At 36.6% G+C, this 20387-nt stretch overlaps 2 protein-coding genes across 2 annotated transcripts; one reads left to right on the top strand and one right to left on the bottom strand.

The window, feature by feature from the left end:
- Nucleotides 1-398: 398 nt before the first annotated feature.
- Nucleotides 399-2785, top strand: LOC115968984 (exosome complex component RRP4 homolog). Its single transcript, XM_031088538.1, has 3 exons — nt 399-717; nt 1612-1676; nt 2154-2785. Exons 1-3 carry the CDS (start codon nt 597-599, stop codon nt 2508-2510), a joined length of 543 nt encoding a protein of 180 aa, XP_030944398.1. The 5' UTR covers nt 399-596; the 3' UTR covers nt 2511-2785.
- An 11751-nt stretch (nt 2786-14536) lies between these two features.
- On the bottom strand, nt 14537-18381 carry LOC115968822 (protein ACTIVITY OF BC1 COMPLEX KINASE 3, chloroplastic-like). The gene is made up of 6 exons (XM_031088333.1): nt 18358-18381; nt 17965-18017; nt 16415-16615; nt 15903-16009; nt 14848-15789; nt 14537-14753 (listed from the first exon to the last, which is right to left on the bottom strand). The coding sequence occupies exons 3-5, from the start codon at nt 16538-16540 to the stop codon at nt 15573-15575; spliced, it is 450 nt and encodes a 149-aa protein (XP_030944193.1). The 5' UTR covers nt 16541-16615; nt 17965-18017; nt 18358-18381; the 3' UTR covers nt 14537-14753; nt 14848-15572.
- Nucleotides 18382-20387: the final 2006 nt, after the last annotated feature.

Genomic DNA, 20387 nt, shown 5'->3' with positions numbered 1-20387 from the left:
AACTCGGGGGTGCGAGTGGTGTGGAGGGGATAGAGGGTGTCTTCGTAAACACCGAGGACTAAGTCGGATCGGCGGAGTGCTTCGGCTTGGTCCGGGTCAAGTTTGGCAGCGAAGCCATAGAATGCGTCGGTGTAAGTGTAAAGGAGAGAGAAATCGGAGTCAAAGAGGGATCGGAGCTGAGCGGAGTACCAGTCGTGGTGAGTGGCGTAAGGGAAAGGAGGCTTGTCTTGGTGTTTCATGTGGACGATGTAAGTTTGCTTAACTGTGGATGAAGCTGAAAGGAATGGCAACAAAATAAGGAGAGCAAAGAAGCAGAGAGAGGCCTTGAAGAAACCCATAGCTGTCTTTGGAGTTTGAGCTACGTTGTAGTTGTTTTCATCGTTTCTCTTTATATTATAGAGAGAGGAAGAAGTCCGTGTCGGCTTACGAAACCCATTCTCATTAGGAAAACCATTATTTTTCATGCACTTTCAATTCCTAGGGTTTTACTCCACCAATTAGTGTTTGCCACGTCATACATTTAATAAAAAACCCATACACCCTCTCACACACCATTATATTCCTCACACACGTATTGAGAGCAGACTCTATCAAACATGCCTAGCCCTATTCCATCTACTCTCCTCTGCTCTTACCATCATACCAGAGCTTCACCCCGCCGCTGGCGTCGCCGCACTCGTCGTTCTGGAGCTGGCGCCACCGCACCTAACCTCAAGGTTTGTTCTGATTTCTGTTTATTGTTTGATTAGTTATTTCTCCAAACTTTGGGTTTCGAAATTTTGATGGGTTTGAGTTATTTTTTGGATATCAATCTGTTCATATTGGTATGGGTTTTGTTGATTTAGTATGGATTTTGCTTTTTTTTTTTTTTTGTAGTATTTTCATGGGTTTTGATTGGATTCTTAAGTGGTAGGTTTAAACCTTAAAAAATCTGATTGTACCAAATGAGTTTGCTGGCAAAGAAAGTGTCGTTTCATGTAATCCTGAGCCTTAATGACAAAATTTGCTATTATCTGCTACCTTAAATGAAAAAGCAAATCATCTTGCCAAACTTAGTTTAGAGAATCCTGTTATGATTGGCCTTGATGATATCATTTGAAGATTTTGGATCTTTAGGATTTGATGTGAATGATGAATTAAAACAGCCTGATAAATTGACGAGCTCTCCAATTGTAGATTTTAGAGTTCTATCTCAATTAGTTCAGAGATATGTGAAAGGTTTATGCTGATATAAAGCTTGATTTTCTGAATCTTTAAGTGGCACTTTGTATCTTGCATCGGCTTCACATGAGACGTACCCTGGAAAGCCTCAAGAGTTTAAAATATATTCTAATAGCACATTTCATATCCCTGTTAACGATGCTCACTAGGTAAGCAATCCTATGTTTGATGTTTTCTAATGGCATTAGAAGATGCTATCTAATGATGTAATTCAGAAGGGTAATGTGTTCTTCAAAGAACAACTTAGAGGATGTTCTGAATCCATCTAGAATTTCAATTATTCTATAACTACTTATATATGTCTTACACACACTTCTCATCATTGACCTGTTCTAGCAAGCATGAATTAATGATCAATCTTTTTTGACAAATTTTACTTCTTTTCCCAAGCTGAAGTCTGTGGAATCCAGCAGGATGGCTTACACCTCCAAGCAAGAAGTCAGAAGTATGGCAAGGTTTGTCTTCTTCATAATTTATAAACTTCTACATTCAGATGTAGAACGTGAAGAAGGAAATAATTGTTGACTAGCTCGTTTTACATAGAAGAAGCAAGAGCAGTTGAAACTCACAAAAAAGTTCCGGATAGGTTCCTTCTATTAAATATCTTAATAGTTGAAATTTGTAGTGCAAGGAAATAAAGATTTTGTTTTATAAGATACATTTTCCTAAATTTTAAAAAGCAAGTGCATTCGGCATTCCATCCCTCACTCTTATTTCTGGAGCTAGAGTTTTTACTTCTAGAGCAACTCTAGGTGTGCAACGCATCAATTTACTCACATGATGAATTGAAGCAGCTAAAGGTTCTCTAGCAGTATTTTTTTTTTTTTTTCAAGCTAAATAACTCCTTCTAGCATCTTTTTCATTGTTGTGTCTGTGGTTGGTTCAGTTTCATAGCCTTTTATCTGTTAATGATCGTAATTTTTTCATGACAGCTTGAGAGGGGTCAATTGCTCACAGTTCCTCCTTATCTAGTGAGGAGACGCAAGCAGCATTTCCACCATCTAGAACAGTGCGGAGTTGACTTAATACTCGGATGTAATGGATTCATTTGGGTTGGTGAACATGTTGAAGCCAAAGATGATATGGTAGAGGATCAAGCAAGAAAACTTGAGCAACAGAATATTAAGTCTAATAAAAATTCCATTAGTCTTGAAGAGCAAGAACAAACATACACTCTGATAGAGACAAGGCAGAGCATATGTAGGATTGCAAATGCTGTCCGGGTATTATCTACTTTAAGGCTTCAATATAACCATCGAAGTGATCATGGATACCATGCACCTGAGTAGCTCTTTGAATCTTGATATACATGAGATGCTTGGTTCAGAGTTCTGTGTTCTGGTTGTAGAGGGAGAGGCTGAACGGTGAAGCTTGACTAAAAAGAAGGGATGATTATAGCATCCCTGTTATGTTCTAAGTACTAACTGTTTAGAGAAGCATCAACCTTCATATCCTCTCTTTTTATTGTCTTGATTTTTTTGGGTTTTAGCCCTCTTTGTGTTTGGTTTTACCATGAATATTAGGGAGCGTTTTTTTTGGTCAATTGTAAAGGACAATTATGTACTGTGAGCAGAATTGCATTAATGCTTCTTTTTTTTTTTTTTTTTTTTATTTATTATTTATTTATTTTTAAGAAACCACTCTTGATGATTTTCGCTTCAAAGAAATATAGATCTGATAGATCTGAATCTTTACGCTTCAGAATAATTGTCCCATATGATATGTTTTAAAACTAGCATTTTTTTCTCTTCTCATAATAACGTAAACAAGGACACAGAATTTCTTGTTGCATTACATCGAATAGTTCCCAATGGTAGAAAGGTAAACAAAAAAAATATTGTTTTAATAATTCTAATATCGCAAGTAAACTGGTGTTGTTTTCTGAAGTCGATGGAGACAAGCGCACGGAACACAGCCTCCTTCGACCTTAATTTCAAATTGTGGGGTCAAAAATTTTGACAACCCCGGCCCATCTCATATTAAGCCCAAGGCCCATGCCGAGGAGGAAGAAATGACCGAGGACGAATAAAGAAAGTCCAGGTGGCCTGGAAACGTAGCCAAGGACAATCCTGTCCTTAGCCAACCCATATCCTAGTAGGGAAGAACGGCCCGCCATCAACGGCAGCCTCCCAGAGCGTCCCAAGAAAAAGGACAAGCACTGTAGGACAGCCACGGGAGCACGGTGTAGGAACAATTCAAGGAGAAACTGTCACCTCCGCATTAAATGCCCACAACTAATGTTCTGGCCGCATTAATGAGGAAATGACCCCTAAACAGTGCGGTCTTGGTTGCTGCAACTCACTGGAGGTTTGGAAAGGTGGCTGATGTGACAAGCACTCGAGTAGTGACTTGCATGATCAACAGATAGAGGGCCAAAATCGATTGGAGGGGGATATATAATGTGAGAAATCCCCCAGGAAAGGGGGCGGAAAAAAGAAAGGAGAATACGGTAGCAATTTGCATGATCTTGGAAACCTTTGTGACCTAGCACTGAAGAAAGAATAAGAACACTATGACCATGTTTGGAAACCTTTGTTATTCAATCCATTCATAACTATGTCTAGTTGTTGTAATCCTTACTAAGACCTAGTTCTTAAACCTACTATCTATAAATTTATTGTATTGGGCTAGTTGGGCTCGAGTCCACTCATCTTGTAGCAGAAGTGCTCAAACCCAGTCCCTACATCTATTTTTTGATGAATATTGAAGTATCATTTATTTTTAGCAAATGAAAGGCTAATTTGGTGTGTTAGCACTATGCACAAGTCACTGGTTAAAAACTACAATTCATCTTTAGGAAGTGATTGGAATTTGGAAGCAGTGTTCATCCCAATAGTACGGGTACTTCAATTTTGCTACGGTGTGAGGCATGGACCAATCCTCGTATATAAACCTGAAAGCAAGTGCCAAAGTGCAAATTTTCTCTTAGAAGATAACAATTAAAAAGGAAAGAAAGAACCAAGAATGAGACACAGAAAGCCATCTAAATTTTGTAAACAAGCAGGTTCTTTGCAAAACAGAGAACTTTCAAAGTAGTGCTTTATAAAAAATACACACAAATGCAAATACATACATACATGTTATGCATGAATTTAAGAGTGGAAAATGTATGCACATGGGCATGAAATTTGTGGATTTAAATATTCATATGCTTGAGAAACTTGTATCCATCCCTCTAATTTAATACAGGTTCTAATTTAATGCTTTTATTTTCTTTTAACTGGTAAGTAACACACACTCCCAACCCACCACATTACCCATCATCTTGTACTTAGTACTTACAGGGTGTCATTTGAGCTAAAACTTATTGAAAACATTATGTTACTAAAAAAACGCAGATTAGTGAGGGAACCATAAGAAGTTTTGTAGATGGTCCCAATACCATCATATTGGTCACAATTAAATGACCCCGGTTCAAATAACTTTCAAAGCTGATATTTTTTCAGTATTAGGCATTCTAGAGAAACTAGTTACTTGCATCCTCCCTCCAGATTTAACATGGTTTCCAACATGTTATTTGTATCCTTCAGATGATAATACAGACTGTATCTTCTTGTCATCAAGGCCAATCATAATAGGATTCTTTAAACTAAGTTTAGCAAGATGATTTATTTTTTCATTTAAGGTAGCAGATAATAGCAAATTCTGTCATTAAGGCTTAGAATTACATGAAACGGCACTCTCTTTGCCAGCAAACTCATTTCGTAGAATAAGATTTTTTAGGTTTAAACCTGCCGCTTAAGAATCCAACCAAAGCCCATGAAAATACTACAAAAAGAAAAAAAAGAAAAAAAGCAAAATCCATACCAAATCAACAAAACCCATATCATTATGAACAAATTGATATCCAAAAAATAACCCAAACCCATCAAAATTTCAAAACCCAAAGTTTGGGGAAATAACTATCAAACAATAAACAGAAATCAGAACAAACCTTGAGGTTCGGTGCAGTGGCGCTAGCTCCAAAACGACGTGTGGGCGACACCAGTGGCGGGGTGGAGCTTTAGTCCGGTGGTAAGAGCAGAGGAGTAGATGAAATAGGTTTAGGCGTGTTTGATAGAGTTTGCTCTTTGATACGTGTGTGAGGAATATAATTGTGTGTGCTAGGGTGTATTGGTTTTTCATTAAATGTATGACATGGCAAACACTGATTGGTGGCGTAAATCTGGCCTTTTACGCTAGCTCCTGACCGTATGTTTCCTCTTTTTTCTATGTTGGTCCTTACATTTTTATTTCACCACTTTTACTCTCTAAACCAATTAACGCGTGTTATTTTCGTTTTTTCCGTCAGTCAACAGACGGAAATATTTGAGGTGGCTAATGGAAGAATTAAAATATTATTAAAAATCCACCGTGGCACTCATCACCCATGCCACATAGGTTCCTGTCCTTTTATTTCGCAGTAATTTACATATCAAAAAAGCCACATCAAATAAAATAATAAAAAAATTTCTAACCTTCTTATTTTTTAAAAAAGAAAAGAAAAGAATTAAATTAATTTTGTTTCTTCTCTTTTTTTTTTTTTGGAAGAACATGAAGAACCTAGAAACTTTTAACCCGTTAGTCCCTCCTACCTTCAAAGATTCAAAACACCTTCAACAAACTCAAAGTCCTTACACACCTTCATCCAAATTTACAGATGCAATTGGAATCTCTCATTCTCATTTCAAACCCAAATTTACAATCCTTTCACATTCACATTCTCATTTCAAACCCAAATTTACCCAAAATAACAATTGGAATCTCTCAAGCTCTCTCTCTACGGGTTGACTGAAGGTGAGCTTTCCCTTCAAATCCATCGCTGAAACGACGAAGCTGTTGGTGGTGAGGTTTGTGAAGTCGAGTGTGATGGGTTTGATCTGGGTTTGAGATAGGAAGAGGTTGAGATCGGCTTGATCTGGGTTAGAGAAATGCTGTGATCGGTTGCTGGCAGCAGTATGGCCGACGACGGCACAACGCAAGGCCAGTGACAGTGGAGCTCAGTGGTGGAGTCAAATCTAATTGGTTCGGTCTCGATCTCGCCGAAATTTAGAGAAGAACTGCCTCAATTTCTCGGAATCGGTATCGAATAGTGTAGGGTTCGAGGAGTTTTGTTTGAGAAGAAGAAGTTGTTGTACGTGTTGTTGTTGTTGTTGTTGTTGTTTTGTAGAGGTTAGTGCGAGTTCCTCTACGTGTATGAGTTGATCCAAGAAATTTGCGTCCCATTCTTCGAACCCCTCTTCACTCATCGTCTCCATCCAACTCTCTCTCTCTCTCTCTCTCTCTCTCTCTCTCTCTCTCTCTCTCTCTCTCTCTCTCTCAGAAATTTGTGTTTTGAATTTCCAGATCTATTCCCTTTCTCTATCTTCGATCTAGATGGTTAGATTGGGTTTTTGCTTTTTGGGTTTGCTTGGGTCTGTAAATTTCGATTAAGGCGTGTAAGGACTTTGGGTTTGTCGAAGGTATTTTGAATCCTTGAAGGTCTTTGTGTTTGTAATGGAAATATGAAAGAATGACAGAGTAATTGTTGAATGTCTTTGTGTTTTGTAAATCTGTAGGCATGTCTTTGTGTTTGTAAATCTGACTGATTTTATGGGTTTCGTTGCTATGGAAATACAAGAAAAGAGAAATTTTTTTTTTTTTTTTTTTTTATTTATTATTTATTTATTTTTAAGAAACCACTCTTGATGATTTTCGCTTCAAAGAAATATAGATCTGATAGATCTGAATCTTTACGCTTCAGAATAATTGTCCCATATGATATGTTTTAAAACTAGCATTTTTTTCTCTTCTCATAATAACGTAAACAAGGACACAGAATTTCTTGTTGCATTACATCGAATAGTTCCCAATGGTAGAAAGGTAAACAAAAAAAATATTGTTTTAATAATTCTAATATCGCAAGTAAACTGGTGTTGTTTTCTGAAGTCGATGGAGACAAGCGCACGGAACACAGCCTCCTTCGACCTTAATTTCAAATTGTGGGGTCAAAAATTTTGACAACCCCGGCCCATCTCATATTAAGCCCAAGGCCCATGCCGAGGAGGAAGAAATGACCGAGGACGAATAAAGAAAGTCCAGGTGGCCTGGAAACGTAGCCAAGGACAATCCTGTCCTTAGCCAACCCATATCCTAGTAGGGAAGAACGGCCCGCCATCAACGGCAGCCTCCCAGAGCGTCCCAAGAAAAAGGACAAGCACTGTAGGACAGCCACGGGAGCACGGTGTAGGAACAATTCAAGGAGAAACTGTCACCTCCGCATTAAATGCCCACAACTAATGTTCTGGCCGCATTAATGAGGAAATGACCCCTAAACAGTGCGGTCTTGGTTGCTGCAACTCACTGGAGGTTTGGAAAGGTGGCTGATGTGACAAGCACTCGAGTAGTGACTTGCATGATCAACAGATAGAGGGCCAAAATCGATTGGAGGGGGATATATAATGTGAGAAATCCCCCAGGAAAGGGGGCGGAAAAAAGAAAGGAGAATACGGTAGCAATTTGCATGATCTTGGAAACCTTTGTGACCTAGCACTGAAGAAAGAATAAGAACACTATGACCATGTTTGGAAACCTTTGTTATTCAATCCATTCATAACTATGTCTAGTTGTTGTAATCCTTACTAAGACCTAGTTCTTAAACCTACTATCTATAAATTTATTGTATTGGGCTAGTTGGGCTCGAGTCCACTCATCTTGTAGCAGAAGTGCTCAAACCCAGTCCCTACATCTATTTTTTGATGAATATTGAAGTATCATTTATTTTTAGCAAATGAAAGGCTAATTTGGTGTGTTAGCACTATGCACAAGTCACTGGTTAAAAACTACAATTCATCTTTAGGAAGTGATTGGAATTTGGAAGCAGTGTTCATCCCAATAGTACGGGTACTTCAATTTTGCTACGGTGTGAGGCATGGACCAATCCTCGTATATAAACCTGAAAGCAAGTGCCAAAGTGCAAATTTTCTCTTAGAAGATAACAATTAAAAAGGAAAGAAAGAACCAAGAATGAGACACAGAAAGCCATCTAAATTTTGTAAACAAGCAGGTTCTTTGCAAAACAGAGAACTTTCAAAGTAGTGCTTTATAAAAAATACACACAAATGCAAATACATACATACATGTTATGCATGAATTTAAGAGTGGAAAATGTATGCACATGGGCATGAAATTTGTGGATTTAAATATTCATATGCTTGAGAAACTTGTATCCATCCCTCTAATTTAATACAGGTTCTAATTTAATGCTTTTATTTTCTTTTAACTGGTAAGTAACACACACTCCCAACCCACCACATTACCCATCATCTTGTACTTAGTACTTACAGGGTGTCATTTGAGCTAAAACTTATTGAAAACATTATGTTACTAAAAAAACGCAGATTAGTGAGGGAACCATAAGAAGTTTTGTAGATGGTCCCAATACCATCATATTGGTCACAATTAAATGACCCCGGTTCAAATAACTTTCAAAGCTGATATTTTTTCAGTATTAGGCATTCTAGAGAAACTAGTTACTTGCATCCTCCCTCCAGATTTAACATGGTTTCCAACATGTTATTTGTATCCTTCAGATGATAATACAGACTGTATCTTCTTGTCATCAAGGCCAATCATAATAGGATTCTTTAAACTAAGTTTAGCAAGATGATTTATTTTTTCATTTAAGGTAGCAGATAATAGCAAATTCTGTCATTAAGGCTTAGAATTACATGAAACGGCACTCTCTTTGCCAGCAAACTCATTTCGTAGAATAAGATTTTTTAGGTTTAAACCTGCCGCTTAAGAATCCAACCAAAGCCCATGAAAATACTACAAAAAGAAAAAAAAGAAAAAAAGCAAAATCCATACCAAATCAACAAAACCCATATCATTATGAACAAATTGATATCCAAAAAATAACCCAAACCCATCAAAATTTCAAAACCCAAAGTTTGGGGAAATAACTATCAAACAATAAACAGAAATCAGAACAAACCTTGAGGTTCGGTGCAGTGGCGCTAGCTCCAAAACGACGTGTGGGCGACACCAGTGGCGGGGTGGAGCTTTAGTCCGGTGGTAAGAGCAGAGGAGTAGATGAAATAGGTTTAGGCGTGTTTGATAGAGTTTGCTCTTTGATACGTGTGTGAGGAATATAATTGTGTGTGCTAGGGTGTATTGGTTTTTCATTAAATGTATGACATGGCAAACACTGATTGGTGGCGTAAATCTGGCCTTTTACGCTAGCTCCTGACCGTATGTTTCCTCTTTTTTCTATGTTGGTCCTTACATTTTTATTTCACCACTTTTACTCTCTAAACCAATTAACGCGTGTTATTTTCGTTTTTTCCGTCAGTCAACAGACGGAAATATTTGAGGTGGCTAATGGAAGAATTAAAATATTATTAAAAATCCACCGTGGCACTCATCACCCATGCCACATAGGTTCCTGTCCTTTTATTTCGCAGTAATTTACATATCAAAAAAGCCACATCAAATAAAATAATAAAAAAATTTCTAACCTTCTTATTTTTTAAAAAAGAAAAGAAAAGAATTAAATTAATTTTGTTTCTTCTCTTTTTTTTTTTTTGGAAGAACATGAAGAACCTAGAAACTTTTAACCCGTTAGTCCCTCCTACCTTCAAAGATTCAAAACACCTTCAACAAACTCAAAGTCCTTACACACCTTCATCCAAATTTACAGATGCAATTGGAATCTCTCATTCTCATTTCAAACCCAAATTTACAATCCTTTCACATTCACATTCTCATTTCAAACCCAAATTTACCCAAAATAACAATTGGAATCTCTCAAGCTCTCTCTCTACGGGTTGACTGAAGGTGAGCTTTCCCTTCAAATCCATCGCTGAAACGACGAAGCTGTTGGTGGTGAGGTTTGTGAAGTCGAGTGTGATGGGTTTGATCTGGGTTTGAGATAGGAAGAGGTTGAGATCGGCTTGATCTGGGTTAGAGAAATGCTGTGATCGGTTGCTGGCAGCAGTATGGCCGACGACGGCACAACGCAAGGCCAGTGACAGTGGAGCTCAGTGGTGGAGTCAAATCTAATTGGTTCGGTCTCGATCTCGCCGAAATTTAGAGAAGAACTGCCTCAATTTCTCGGAATCGGTATCGAATAGTGTAGGGTTCGAGGAGTTTTGTTTGAGAAGAAGAAGTTGTTGTACGTGTTGTTGTTGTTGTTGTTGTTGTTTTGTAGAGGTTAGTGCGAGTTCCTCTACGTGTATGAGTTGATCCAAGAAATTTGCGTCCCATTCTTCGAACCCCTCTTCACTCATCGTCTCTCTCTCTCTCTCTCTCTCTCTCTCTCTCTCTCTCTCTCTCTCTCTCTCTCTCTCAGAAATTTGTGTTTTGAATTTCCAGATCTATTCCCTTTCTCTATCTTCGATCTAGATGGTTAGATTGGGTTTTTGCTTTTTGGGTTTGCTTGGGTCTGTAAATTTCGATTAAGGCGTGTAAGGACTTTGGGTTTGTCGAAGGTATTTTGAATCCTTGAAGGTCTTTGTGTTTGTAATGGAAATATGAAAGAATGACAGAGTAATTGTTGAATGTCTTTGTGTTTTGTAAATCTGTAGGCATGTCTTTGTGTTTGTAAATCTGACTGATTTTATGGGTTTCGTTGCTATGGAAATACAAGAAAAGAGAAATTTTTTTTTGATATTTTAAATTTCTGGGCAAGGTTTGCTGGGGAAGAAAATGAAGAACATGATTGACCGGGAAGAACGCATGTTCTAGATTCTTCATGTTCTTCCCAAAAAAAGAGAAACAAAATTAAGTTAATTCTTTTATTTATTTATTTTTAAATAAGAAGGTTAGAAATTTTTTATATATAAATTACTGTGAAATAAAAGGGTGGGACATGTGGCATGGGTGATGAGTGCCACACTGAATTTTTAATAATATTTTAATTCCTCCATTAGCCATCTCAGATATTTTCGTTTGTTGACTAACGGAAAGGACAAAAATAACACACATTAATTGGTTTAGGGACTAAAAGTGGTAAAATAAAAATGTAGGGACCAAAATAGAAATAGAGTCAAAATATAAGGACTAAAAGTGCATATACGCCTTTAATATAAGAGTATAGAAAGAATCAGAATTTGGAGCATTAAAGGTTCGGTAGGTTATGATTGGCATGGCTGTTGCTAACAGTGAGGCATAAGTGTCAATGCATATTAATAGATACTCATTTTAGTAATTTTGTTCAATAAAATTGTATTTTGTTCCTCTCTTAATAATACTATCAATTCTTTTAAGAGCAATGTTTATAGTCACAAGTTTTTTTATAATATTTTTACAAACTATTAAGGTGGCAAATTTTTATTGGTTTGCACACTTATATCACTTTTTACTTACTAATAACTACTCATCACATTAGCAATTTGTAATTTTACCATTTTTCACATTTTAAAAGTCATAAAAATTTAATAGATTAAATTTAAAACAAAATATACAAGCCCAAAAAAATTAGCTTGAATAACAAAAATTACCGATAACAAAGCTAAAAAAATTAAACCTAATTAACCTATTTTAGCCAAAACAAACAACTTGGTTCTTTAAAGAGTTTTAAACAAAAATTTTTAGAGTCTAAGCAGTAGACTAGTGGTCAAAGGCCAAAACTGCCGCATACAACAAGTAACATAATCAGGGGCGGAGGGAAGGGGGGGGTGAGAGGGGGCAGATGCCCCCCCTGAACTTTCAATTTTTTTTACTGAACATATATTATGTAATTGAACTGAATGTGTTATTCCCCCCCCCCACAACACACAAGAAAAAAAAAATTTTATTTAGATTTGGAAAATACAGCTTACATGGTTCAATACAATATCTAAAACTACTGTACTTTAATATATAACTTTGTACAGAATTAAGATAGTTATGTTGTGGGGAATTAATATAATGATTCGTAATGAGAAGCTTGGTAATAAGGATGCTATAGGTAGGAATCAAGAGATAATTAATGACTTGTGAAAAAAAATATATTAGATATATATATATAAGTATATAACACTCCTTAAAAAATAAAAAAAAAAAAAAAAAAAAAAAGGCTCTTGGAATTCTTTTAAAATTAAGTAAGAGAGGGGATAATTAACTTTTTCATAGTTTGTTATTTTGTTAATATAGTAAGGGTAAATTTAATAATTCATTTGATTCAGCACTTCTAAGTTCTGCTCTCCCTCAAAATCTCTCTAATTTTGGAGAATTAAAAATGAGGGGTTAAAAGTAGTTAGAACCCTTCCAAATCTCTTCTCCTCTTAAAAAACATCCAAATAAGATAATTTAACTTACTCTCCCTCTCTCTACCTTACTTCCCTATACTCCCCCTCCATCCAAACAAGCTATTAGAGTTTCTGTTTCATTTTTAAAAGCATTCAAACTAAGTTTTTAAAAGCATTCAAGTCATTGAGTCACGTTTAAATATTCACAGATATATTGCGTACTTTAAATATTCATGTTTAAATTTTTTTTAGATTAGTTTTTTACTTTCAATCTTATCTTTTAATCTTGCCCCCCCTAAACTACATTCCTGGCTCCGCCACTGAACATAATTGTTCCTAACCACAAGTCCTAGACAAGAGAGTAAAGAGAGAAAGGGATAAAAGCCTCTGAATTTGGAGCATTAAAATGTTCGTTACTAAGGTTATGATTGGTATGTCCGTTGCTAACTATGTGATCGTACGTGTGAACGCTTGAACACAAAAAAAGAAATGTGTTGGGTTGAATTTTGATCGTTGCCTTTGATTAGAGGAGAAGAGAAAATGGTCATGAAAGCATATAATATAACTTCATTGAATGAAATGAGGAAGATACATCATAATCAAAATTTCTAATGGTGTGATTATAAAAAATAAAATAAAAATTCTAATAGCGTTAGATTAATTGGAAGATTTTTTTTCTTCTTTCTTTTTTGTTAAAATACACAATTGGGGTTCAAACTCCACTTCCACTAGATTAAAAGGCAATGAACCACTTTATATTTCAAAGTAATTGAAGTACCACTTTATATCTTCCTAAACCAATTATGGGTCAAGCAACTTTATGGCTTGTTTGGAAGTTTAAAAAGGAGGGGGAGTAGAGTAGAGAGAGGGAGAGTAATTCAATTACTTTATTTGGAAGTTTTAAAAGAAGGAGGGGGAGGAGTTTGAAGGGGTTTGGAGGGGTTTCAACCACCTCTAACCCCTCATTTTTAATTCCCCCAAATTGGGAGATTTGGAGGGAGAGTAGAGTAGATAAATTATTGACTAGATAAATTTCCCAATTTACCCTTTCTAAATTAATAATAGACCAATGTTGCAAATCCATTTTTAAATAAGGGTAAATTTGTCTATTTTAATCATTTCCTCTCCTCTCCATTCTAATTTTTAAAACATCCAAACAAGGGAAATGGCTAATTACTCCCTTCCCCCTTACTAATTTTAAAACATCCAAACAAGGTAAAGGGGAACCATTCCCTTCTACTCTCCTCCCTCTCTAAACTTCCAAACAGGCCATTAGTGTTTTCTGTCAAATGAATCAAATTATATTTTAAAAAGGTTTTTAATAGTCTTGAACAATATAAGCATGACATTCATCTTATAACGATGTGTTTCAAGTGTTTTTTTTTGTAATCTTGACTCTGATTTTCATGATACAATGCTGTTATAATTGTTTTGTAACTTGAGATATTATATATTCTGAACCTCTTTTTTATTTGAAACATTGAACTAAATATAGTGTAAAGTGGTGAATCTTGGCCAATAGGGCACTACAAGAAAAAGGTCCTCTGGCCACGTTTTTAAAACGCGGCTATATGTCAAAAAAACGTGGCTATAGCCTATAGCCGCGTTTTTTTAGGCCGCGCTTTCTGATGTGGCCTAAAACCTGTGACTATAGGACTGACAGTCCTATGGCCGCACTTTTTAACCGCGGCCCAAGACCAGGTCCTATAGTCCCGTTTAAAACGCAGCCTAAGGGTCTGGTCTTAGGCCGCGTTTTAAACGCGGCCTAAGGTTGTGGTCTTGGGCCGCATTTTAAATGCAGCCCAAGGTTTAACCTTAGGCCACGTTTAAAATGCGGCCTAAGACCAGACCCTTAGGCCGCATTTAAAAAGCGCGGCCTAAGACCCCTGAATTCCTGTTAGGAATTTGTCTATAGCCGCGTTTTTTAAAACGCGGCTATAGTTTTTTTTTTTCTTTTTATTTCCTTTCTGGGCAGATGAGTTTTTACAAACCTGCTTATGTTTTACAAACCTGTCACACATACAAAAAATTCCATCTTGTTGCATGCAACAAAAATAACAAGCCAGAATTTCAAGTAAATTAAATATCAAACTAGAATTTTCTCAAACATGTCACAAATCAATATCTCTAACGAATACGGGAAAATTATCAATCTTTAAGGAATATATAGTTCAATACAGCAGCAAAATGGAGGGAAAAAGTTTAAAGTCCATTTGACACAAAAAAGATGTAGCGAGCATCAGACATCATGTTTACAATATTCTTTCTGATACAGCCAAAAAGTTATACAACATACAATCTTAAAATATCCACGAAGAGTCCTCACTGTGATGTAGCGCTATCCTGAATATATTATATACATTGTATTAGTAGCACATAACAATGCATTGCAATAAACACGCAAGTTTCATTAAATTAAAGGCAAAGTTTTTATTACCTGAGAAATTGCTTAAACTGCGCACGTTGCTTTGTAACATGGCTTCTTGTATGGCTCTCATGCCCGACATCATTTCATCCATTAAGCAAGTAATTTGTTTTAATTATATTCGTAGGGACCCACAATAATGCATGCTCCTAACCTGGCCACTAACTTCACATCTGTACAATAGAAAAAAGGAGAAAGAAAAGGTCTTTGATATTTCATATATCATTTAAGCAATGAATATATAACAGTAGAATCAAGATTGATACCTAACTTTGATTTGCTTCTTTAGTCTTCTTCTTCACAGAATATATGTACATGTGATATAGATGCTAAAAATAAATAAATTCTCCCAAAAAGAGAACCCATAAGAACTTGGTATCACTCAGTGGCTATTACTTATTACTAGAATTCTGTTTAAGCTATCTTCAAATCTGTAGAATTCCATATCTATACTTCTAAAGAGCAACAGTGATTATTACTAGAAGTATTATTTGCAAAACTACACAATGAAAAAAACCAAAAGAATTTTCGATTAGTGGCATCCCAAGCTTAGAACTCAAAACCAAAATCAAAATGTCAAAACCTTCCAATTAATACCAGAAATTGTTGGTGTAAGCACCCCATCCCCAATTACCATACAAGTCCCAATCAAATCTAGAACAAGTAGTAACCTTTGCAACACTCTGTACTTCTCCAATGTCTGCTAAAAGTTGCTGCTTGCTAACATTATAAATATACTAAGAAACAGCTATAAACTGAAACTTGAGAGTAGAGAGAACCAAATATGATACCATTGTAACACGTCGGATGTTAGTCCCTAGCCTCACAACATCCATTTCAATCAAAGCACGAACAAGGGATTCCCAATCCCCATTTACCATGTGCACTATGGATGCAAGCATAGCATATTGATGCTTCTTTTCCATCTGACATAGCAAACCAAAATCCAGAAACCTGACACAGAAATTACCAGCAGAGGTGAGCAAAAGCTATAGATATGACTACATCTCCTAACAAAACAAAAGCAGAATTTTATATAATGGGAAAGGGCAGGCAGAAAAATGCACCCTATTTGCCCTGTGGACGTGTAACGCAAGTTTCCTGGATGTGGATCAGCATGCAATAAGCCTGTTTCAAGGAGTTGAACTAATGATGCCTCCACTCCTTTGTTCACCTAAAATAGACAAGGAACTGTTAATTGATTGGCATAAAATGCGGCTAGATGATGCCACTGAAGGATTGAGACAATTGAATTGAATACTTGGCACATATTTTCACTTGTACCACTAATTGACTGATTTAAGAACCACATTTCCAACATTAACTCAGTTTATCTCAACTTAGGGTCATGGCCTCATCCAAATAATTTTATTGGGATGCAAAAATCTTGTCTAACTGCCCTATTCTATGTAGAATGATATCATCTTTTTTGTTAAACTAGTAAATCCCTTTTTGGCTCTGCATTTTCTCCTTGTATGATGTTTAACCAATGATGTTGGCATACAGGTTTCACCCTGGGAGCAAGGGATAGTGTTGAAGCTAAGTATAGAGGGTAAGTATGCAGATCTTTATTACACACCAGATCAAGAAGACGCCTTTTCGCATCAAATTGCTGCCTCTCTGTATAACGAGAACCATGATCAATGGAGTTTCCAGTAGATACAGAAAGTAAATCAGTTGGACTTTCACCAATTATCCACTCCATAGTCAAAACTCTCTTTCGAGTCAAATGTTGAAACACTTTTGGCACACGAATAAATGGAAAGGGCAAATGAGCTTCCAGTATGGACAACAATAAATAGTTAGTAAGCCATACAAGTATCTTATCCAAGAAATTGACTGGGCACTTGAAAGAGTTGTTACGCATATGTCCTTTATTTCAACCTTTTTTGCTTAATGCCTAAATTATTATGAGTATGTCTCCATACATATATCAAAAAGGCACATTCATTGATCCAAAAGGATTATCATATTCAACTTTCATTAACCTAGAAATTGATATACCATGTCTATATTGTCACGTGATGTCAGCCACTAAAAATTGTATTTCCTAGTATTAAGCTACTTCTTGAAAGTCTTAAAAGGTTGTTTCTACTTGGCAGAAACAATGTCACATTTACTAAAGTGAAATGGAAAAGATTATTAGCTCCCAATCTGGGAAGAAAGAACCCACAAACTATCTCCATTCCAAACTCAAAGGTCAGTTACACTGTCTACCCAACTACTACTCATTAAATTCTTAAGATGTTTCATAGTTCTATATAATAGAGGTTTCTTCTTACTTATCCACAGAGAGAGAGAGAGAGGTTTCTTCTCACCTGTCTTCTCCATCCATTTGCGTTATTCTTAGGTCCCAAAAGTAGTACTATTCTATAGATGGCCTTAACCACAAACCAAAAAAAAAAAAAATTTGAAAATTGATCCTATAGTCAAATATTCGTACAAGGAAAGAACTCCCACTTTAAGTCAGTAACACATATTCCCCTGGTGGTTTCAATTGCAAAAGTTAAGCCCTTAAACTTCTTAAAACATACCAAAATACCTGGAAGTTAGGCTAGGCTAATAAATCCTTAACTTATTCCAAGCTCAAGCATCCACTCCCCATCAAATTCCAACTAGAAGTATGGGAAGCAGTTACTTTCACCATAAAAAGACATGGAAGTGTATAGAAGAATATCCATGACTAAAGTATTAGATGTAAAACAAACTTTTGTATTCTAGAAAGTTTCTCTATCCTAATGGTTATTTACTTGTTTAATTATTTTATGCTATGTAAGGACAAGCAACCATAGTGGCACACAACAAGACAAAAATAACAACACAAATACTTAAGCCAATACATATTAATGTAAAAAAGAACTACCAGAAATTCGATGGGGGATCCTATTGAACTTTTTATATTGATACAGGGAAAAGAACATTACTCAAAGATATGTCATTATTGTCACTCAACGTGACAAGATGCGTGAACATTTGATGAGATATTATCGAACTACATAGATCATAGTTATTTGTAACAGCAGAAAGAGAAGAAGAAAAATTGAAGCACATTAAGTCTCTTCATTGCCACAAGTACACCCAGAAACTACACCAATAAAAGGCAAGAAGGAAAAATCTCTTCAAACTGACCTTGGAAATCTCAGTTCCAATAATATCTGGCCTTGTGGAAAGGGACTGACCAACTGCATCATAAAATTCAAATTTTACTCTCCAATCCAACGAATTCCAACAAAAAATCCCGAATCCAAAACCTAAAATTTCTACAGATTCAAAATAAATCTCATTAATTCCATCCAAATCAATTACGAAACCAGATCCTCAAGAAATGAGACGGATCAAGGTAAAAAAACATTTTCTGAGGAAACAAACAGATTCAAAAACACCAATCCACCACATAGATCAATACCCAAAAAAAAAAAATCAGAAAAAAAAAAATCGAAAAACTGAAACAACCAGATCTAACCGAATTCTGAAAATCAAAACCAAAAAAAATCAGAAAAAATTTAGAGAGAGAGAGAGGACCTGAGGGAAGGTGGCACTCTGAGCCTAGACGCTACCTCTCTTAGCTTCCCTCTCTTTCCCTTCAGCTCTCTGTGTTTCGCTCTCTCTCTCTCTCTCTCTTTCTCTGCGAAACAACCAAAGATTTGACATGTCAAGAGGTTGGAGACGAAAGGTTTGGAAGTGGAGGGTGAGGGCTAGCTTGAGATCGGAGAGATGGAGGGTGACAGTTGAGATCGGAGATGGAGGGTGAGGGCTTGAGAGATGGAGGCTTGGAGGGTGAGGGTTAAGATCAGGCTTGAGAGATGACTTTGATGTGCGATGGGAGAGGCTAGGGTCGAAAAAAAGAGTTTGCCAAAAAAATTAATTATGGACGTCCTTAGGTCGCGTTTTTAGCTCAAAAAAACGCAGCCTCAGGACCTTCTATGGCCCCGTTTAAAAAACGCGGCCTAAGAACCCGTCTATGGCCCCGTTTTTAAAATGCGGCCATAGTTAAGGAAAAGAAAAAAAGAAAAAAGAAAAAAGAAGTTTGCCAAAAAATAAAATACGGAGGTTCTTAGGCCGCGTTTTTAGCTCAAAAAACGCGGCCTAAGAACCAATCTATGGCCCCGCTTAAAAAACGCGGCCTAAGAACCCATCTATGGCCCCGTTTTAAAAATGCGGCCATAGTTAAGGAAAAGAAAAAAAAAAAGAAAAAAGAAGTTTGCCAAAAAATAAAATACGGAGGTTCTTAGGCCGCGTTTTTAGCTCAAAAAACGCGGCCTAAGAACCAATCTATGGCCCCGCTTAAAAAACGCGGCCTAAGAACCCATCTATGGCCCCGTTTTAAAAATGCGGCCATAGTTAAGGAAAAGAAAAAAAAAAAGAAAAAAGAAGTTTGCCAAAAAATAAAATACGGAGGTTCTTAGGCCGCGTTTTTAGCTCAAAAAACGCGGCCTAAGAACCAATCTATGGCCCCGCTTAAAAAACGCGGCCTAAGAACCCATCTATGGCCCCGTTTTAAAAATGCGGCCATAGTTAAGGAAAAGAAAAAAAAAAAGAAAAAAGAAGTTTGCCAAAAAATAAAATACGGAGGTTCTTAGGCCGCGTTTTTAGCTCAAAAAACGCGGCCTAAGAACCAATCTATGGCCCCGCTTAAAAAACGCGGCCTAAGAACCCATCTATGGCCCCGTTTTAAAAATGCGGCCATAGTTAAGGAAAAGAAAAAAAAAAAAAGTTTGCCAAAAAATAAAATACGGAGGTTCTTAGGCCGCGTTTTTAGCTCAAAAAACACGGCCTAAGAACCAATCTATGGCCCCGCTTAAAAAACGCGGCCTAAAAACCCGTCTATGGCCTCGTTTTTATGAAACGCGGCTTCAGTCTATCTTGGGCCGCGTTTTTTATAGCCACGGCTTAAAAAACGCGACCTAAGGCCCCCGCGTTTTGTAGTGGGGGTTAAGTCGTGGTGAGTGGCGTAAGGGAAAGGCTTGTCTAAGTTGTCTTGGTGTTTCATGTGAACGATATAAGTTTGCTTAAGCTTAACCGTGGATGAAAAATGAGAGTGGCAAAAATATAAGGAGAGCCAAGCATAGAGAGGCCTTGAAGAAATCCATTGGTGTTTTGAGCGTGAGGCTTCTGTGTTGACAGTTGCTTGATTCGTCATTGCACTTTAGTATATAATGAATGGAAAGATGCCGTGCCCGTGTATCTTTTGCATATCAAATAACAGGGAGTTTGCGTTAAATAATGGAGTTTGCATAATTGACAGCTCTAGGAATAGGGGAATTATTGTGTCATTCCAGAATACCATAAATGCGTACTTTCTCCTTTCACATGAATGGTGGGTTCCACTAATTAAATTCATGGTAGGACCCACTATTCATGTGAGAGGGAGGAGTACGCATTTATAATACTCCGGGAATACCTAGTAATTTTCCTTATATATAATATAAAACTAAAGCGTTTGACTTATCATTGAATTCATAATAGGTTGACATATAACTCATATAAGTTTTAGAGTGCTAACAATTTTCTACATTATTATTTTTTTTTTTAATTCTTCATTTATTTGACAA

Source organism: Quercus lobata, chromosome 11, assembly GCF_001633185.2.
Source record: "Quercus lobata isolate SW786 chromosome 11, ValleyOak3.0 Primary Assembly, whole genome shotgun sequence".
Classification (NCBI taxonomy): Eukaryota; Viridiplantae; Streptophyta; class Magnoliopsida; order Fagales; family Fagaceae; genus Quercus; species Quercus lobata.
This window is presented reverse-complemented; position numbering and strand designations above follow the sequence as displayed.

Bases quoted from the DNA above. Each gene is read 5' to 3' on its own strand.
- LOC115968984 (XM_031088538.1), top strand. From the start codon at position 597: ATGCCTAGCCCTATTCCATCTACTCTCCTCTGCTCTTACCATCATACC. The intron at 718-1,611 runs TTTGTTCTGATT...TCTTTTCCCAAG, and splicing joins CACCGCACCTAACCTCAAGG to CTGAAGTCTGTGGAATCCAG. The intron at 1,677-2,153 runs GTTTGTCTTCTT...TTTTCATGACAG, and splicing joins GAAGTCAGAAGTATGGCAAG to CTTGAGAGGGGTCAATTGCT.
- LOC115968822 (XM_031088333.1), bottom strand. From the start codon at position 16,540: ATGGAGTGGATAATTGGTGAAAGTCCAACTGATTTACTTTCTGTATCT. The intron at 16,010-16,414 runs GTGTGTAATAAA...TGTCTATTTTAG, and splicing joins AAAGGCGTCTTCTTGATCTG to GTGAACAAAGGAGTGGAGGC. The intron at 15,790-15,902 runs GTGCATTTTTCT...TTTCTGTGTCAG, and splicing joins ACGTCCACAGGGCAAATAGG to GTTTCTGGATTTTGGTTTGC.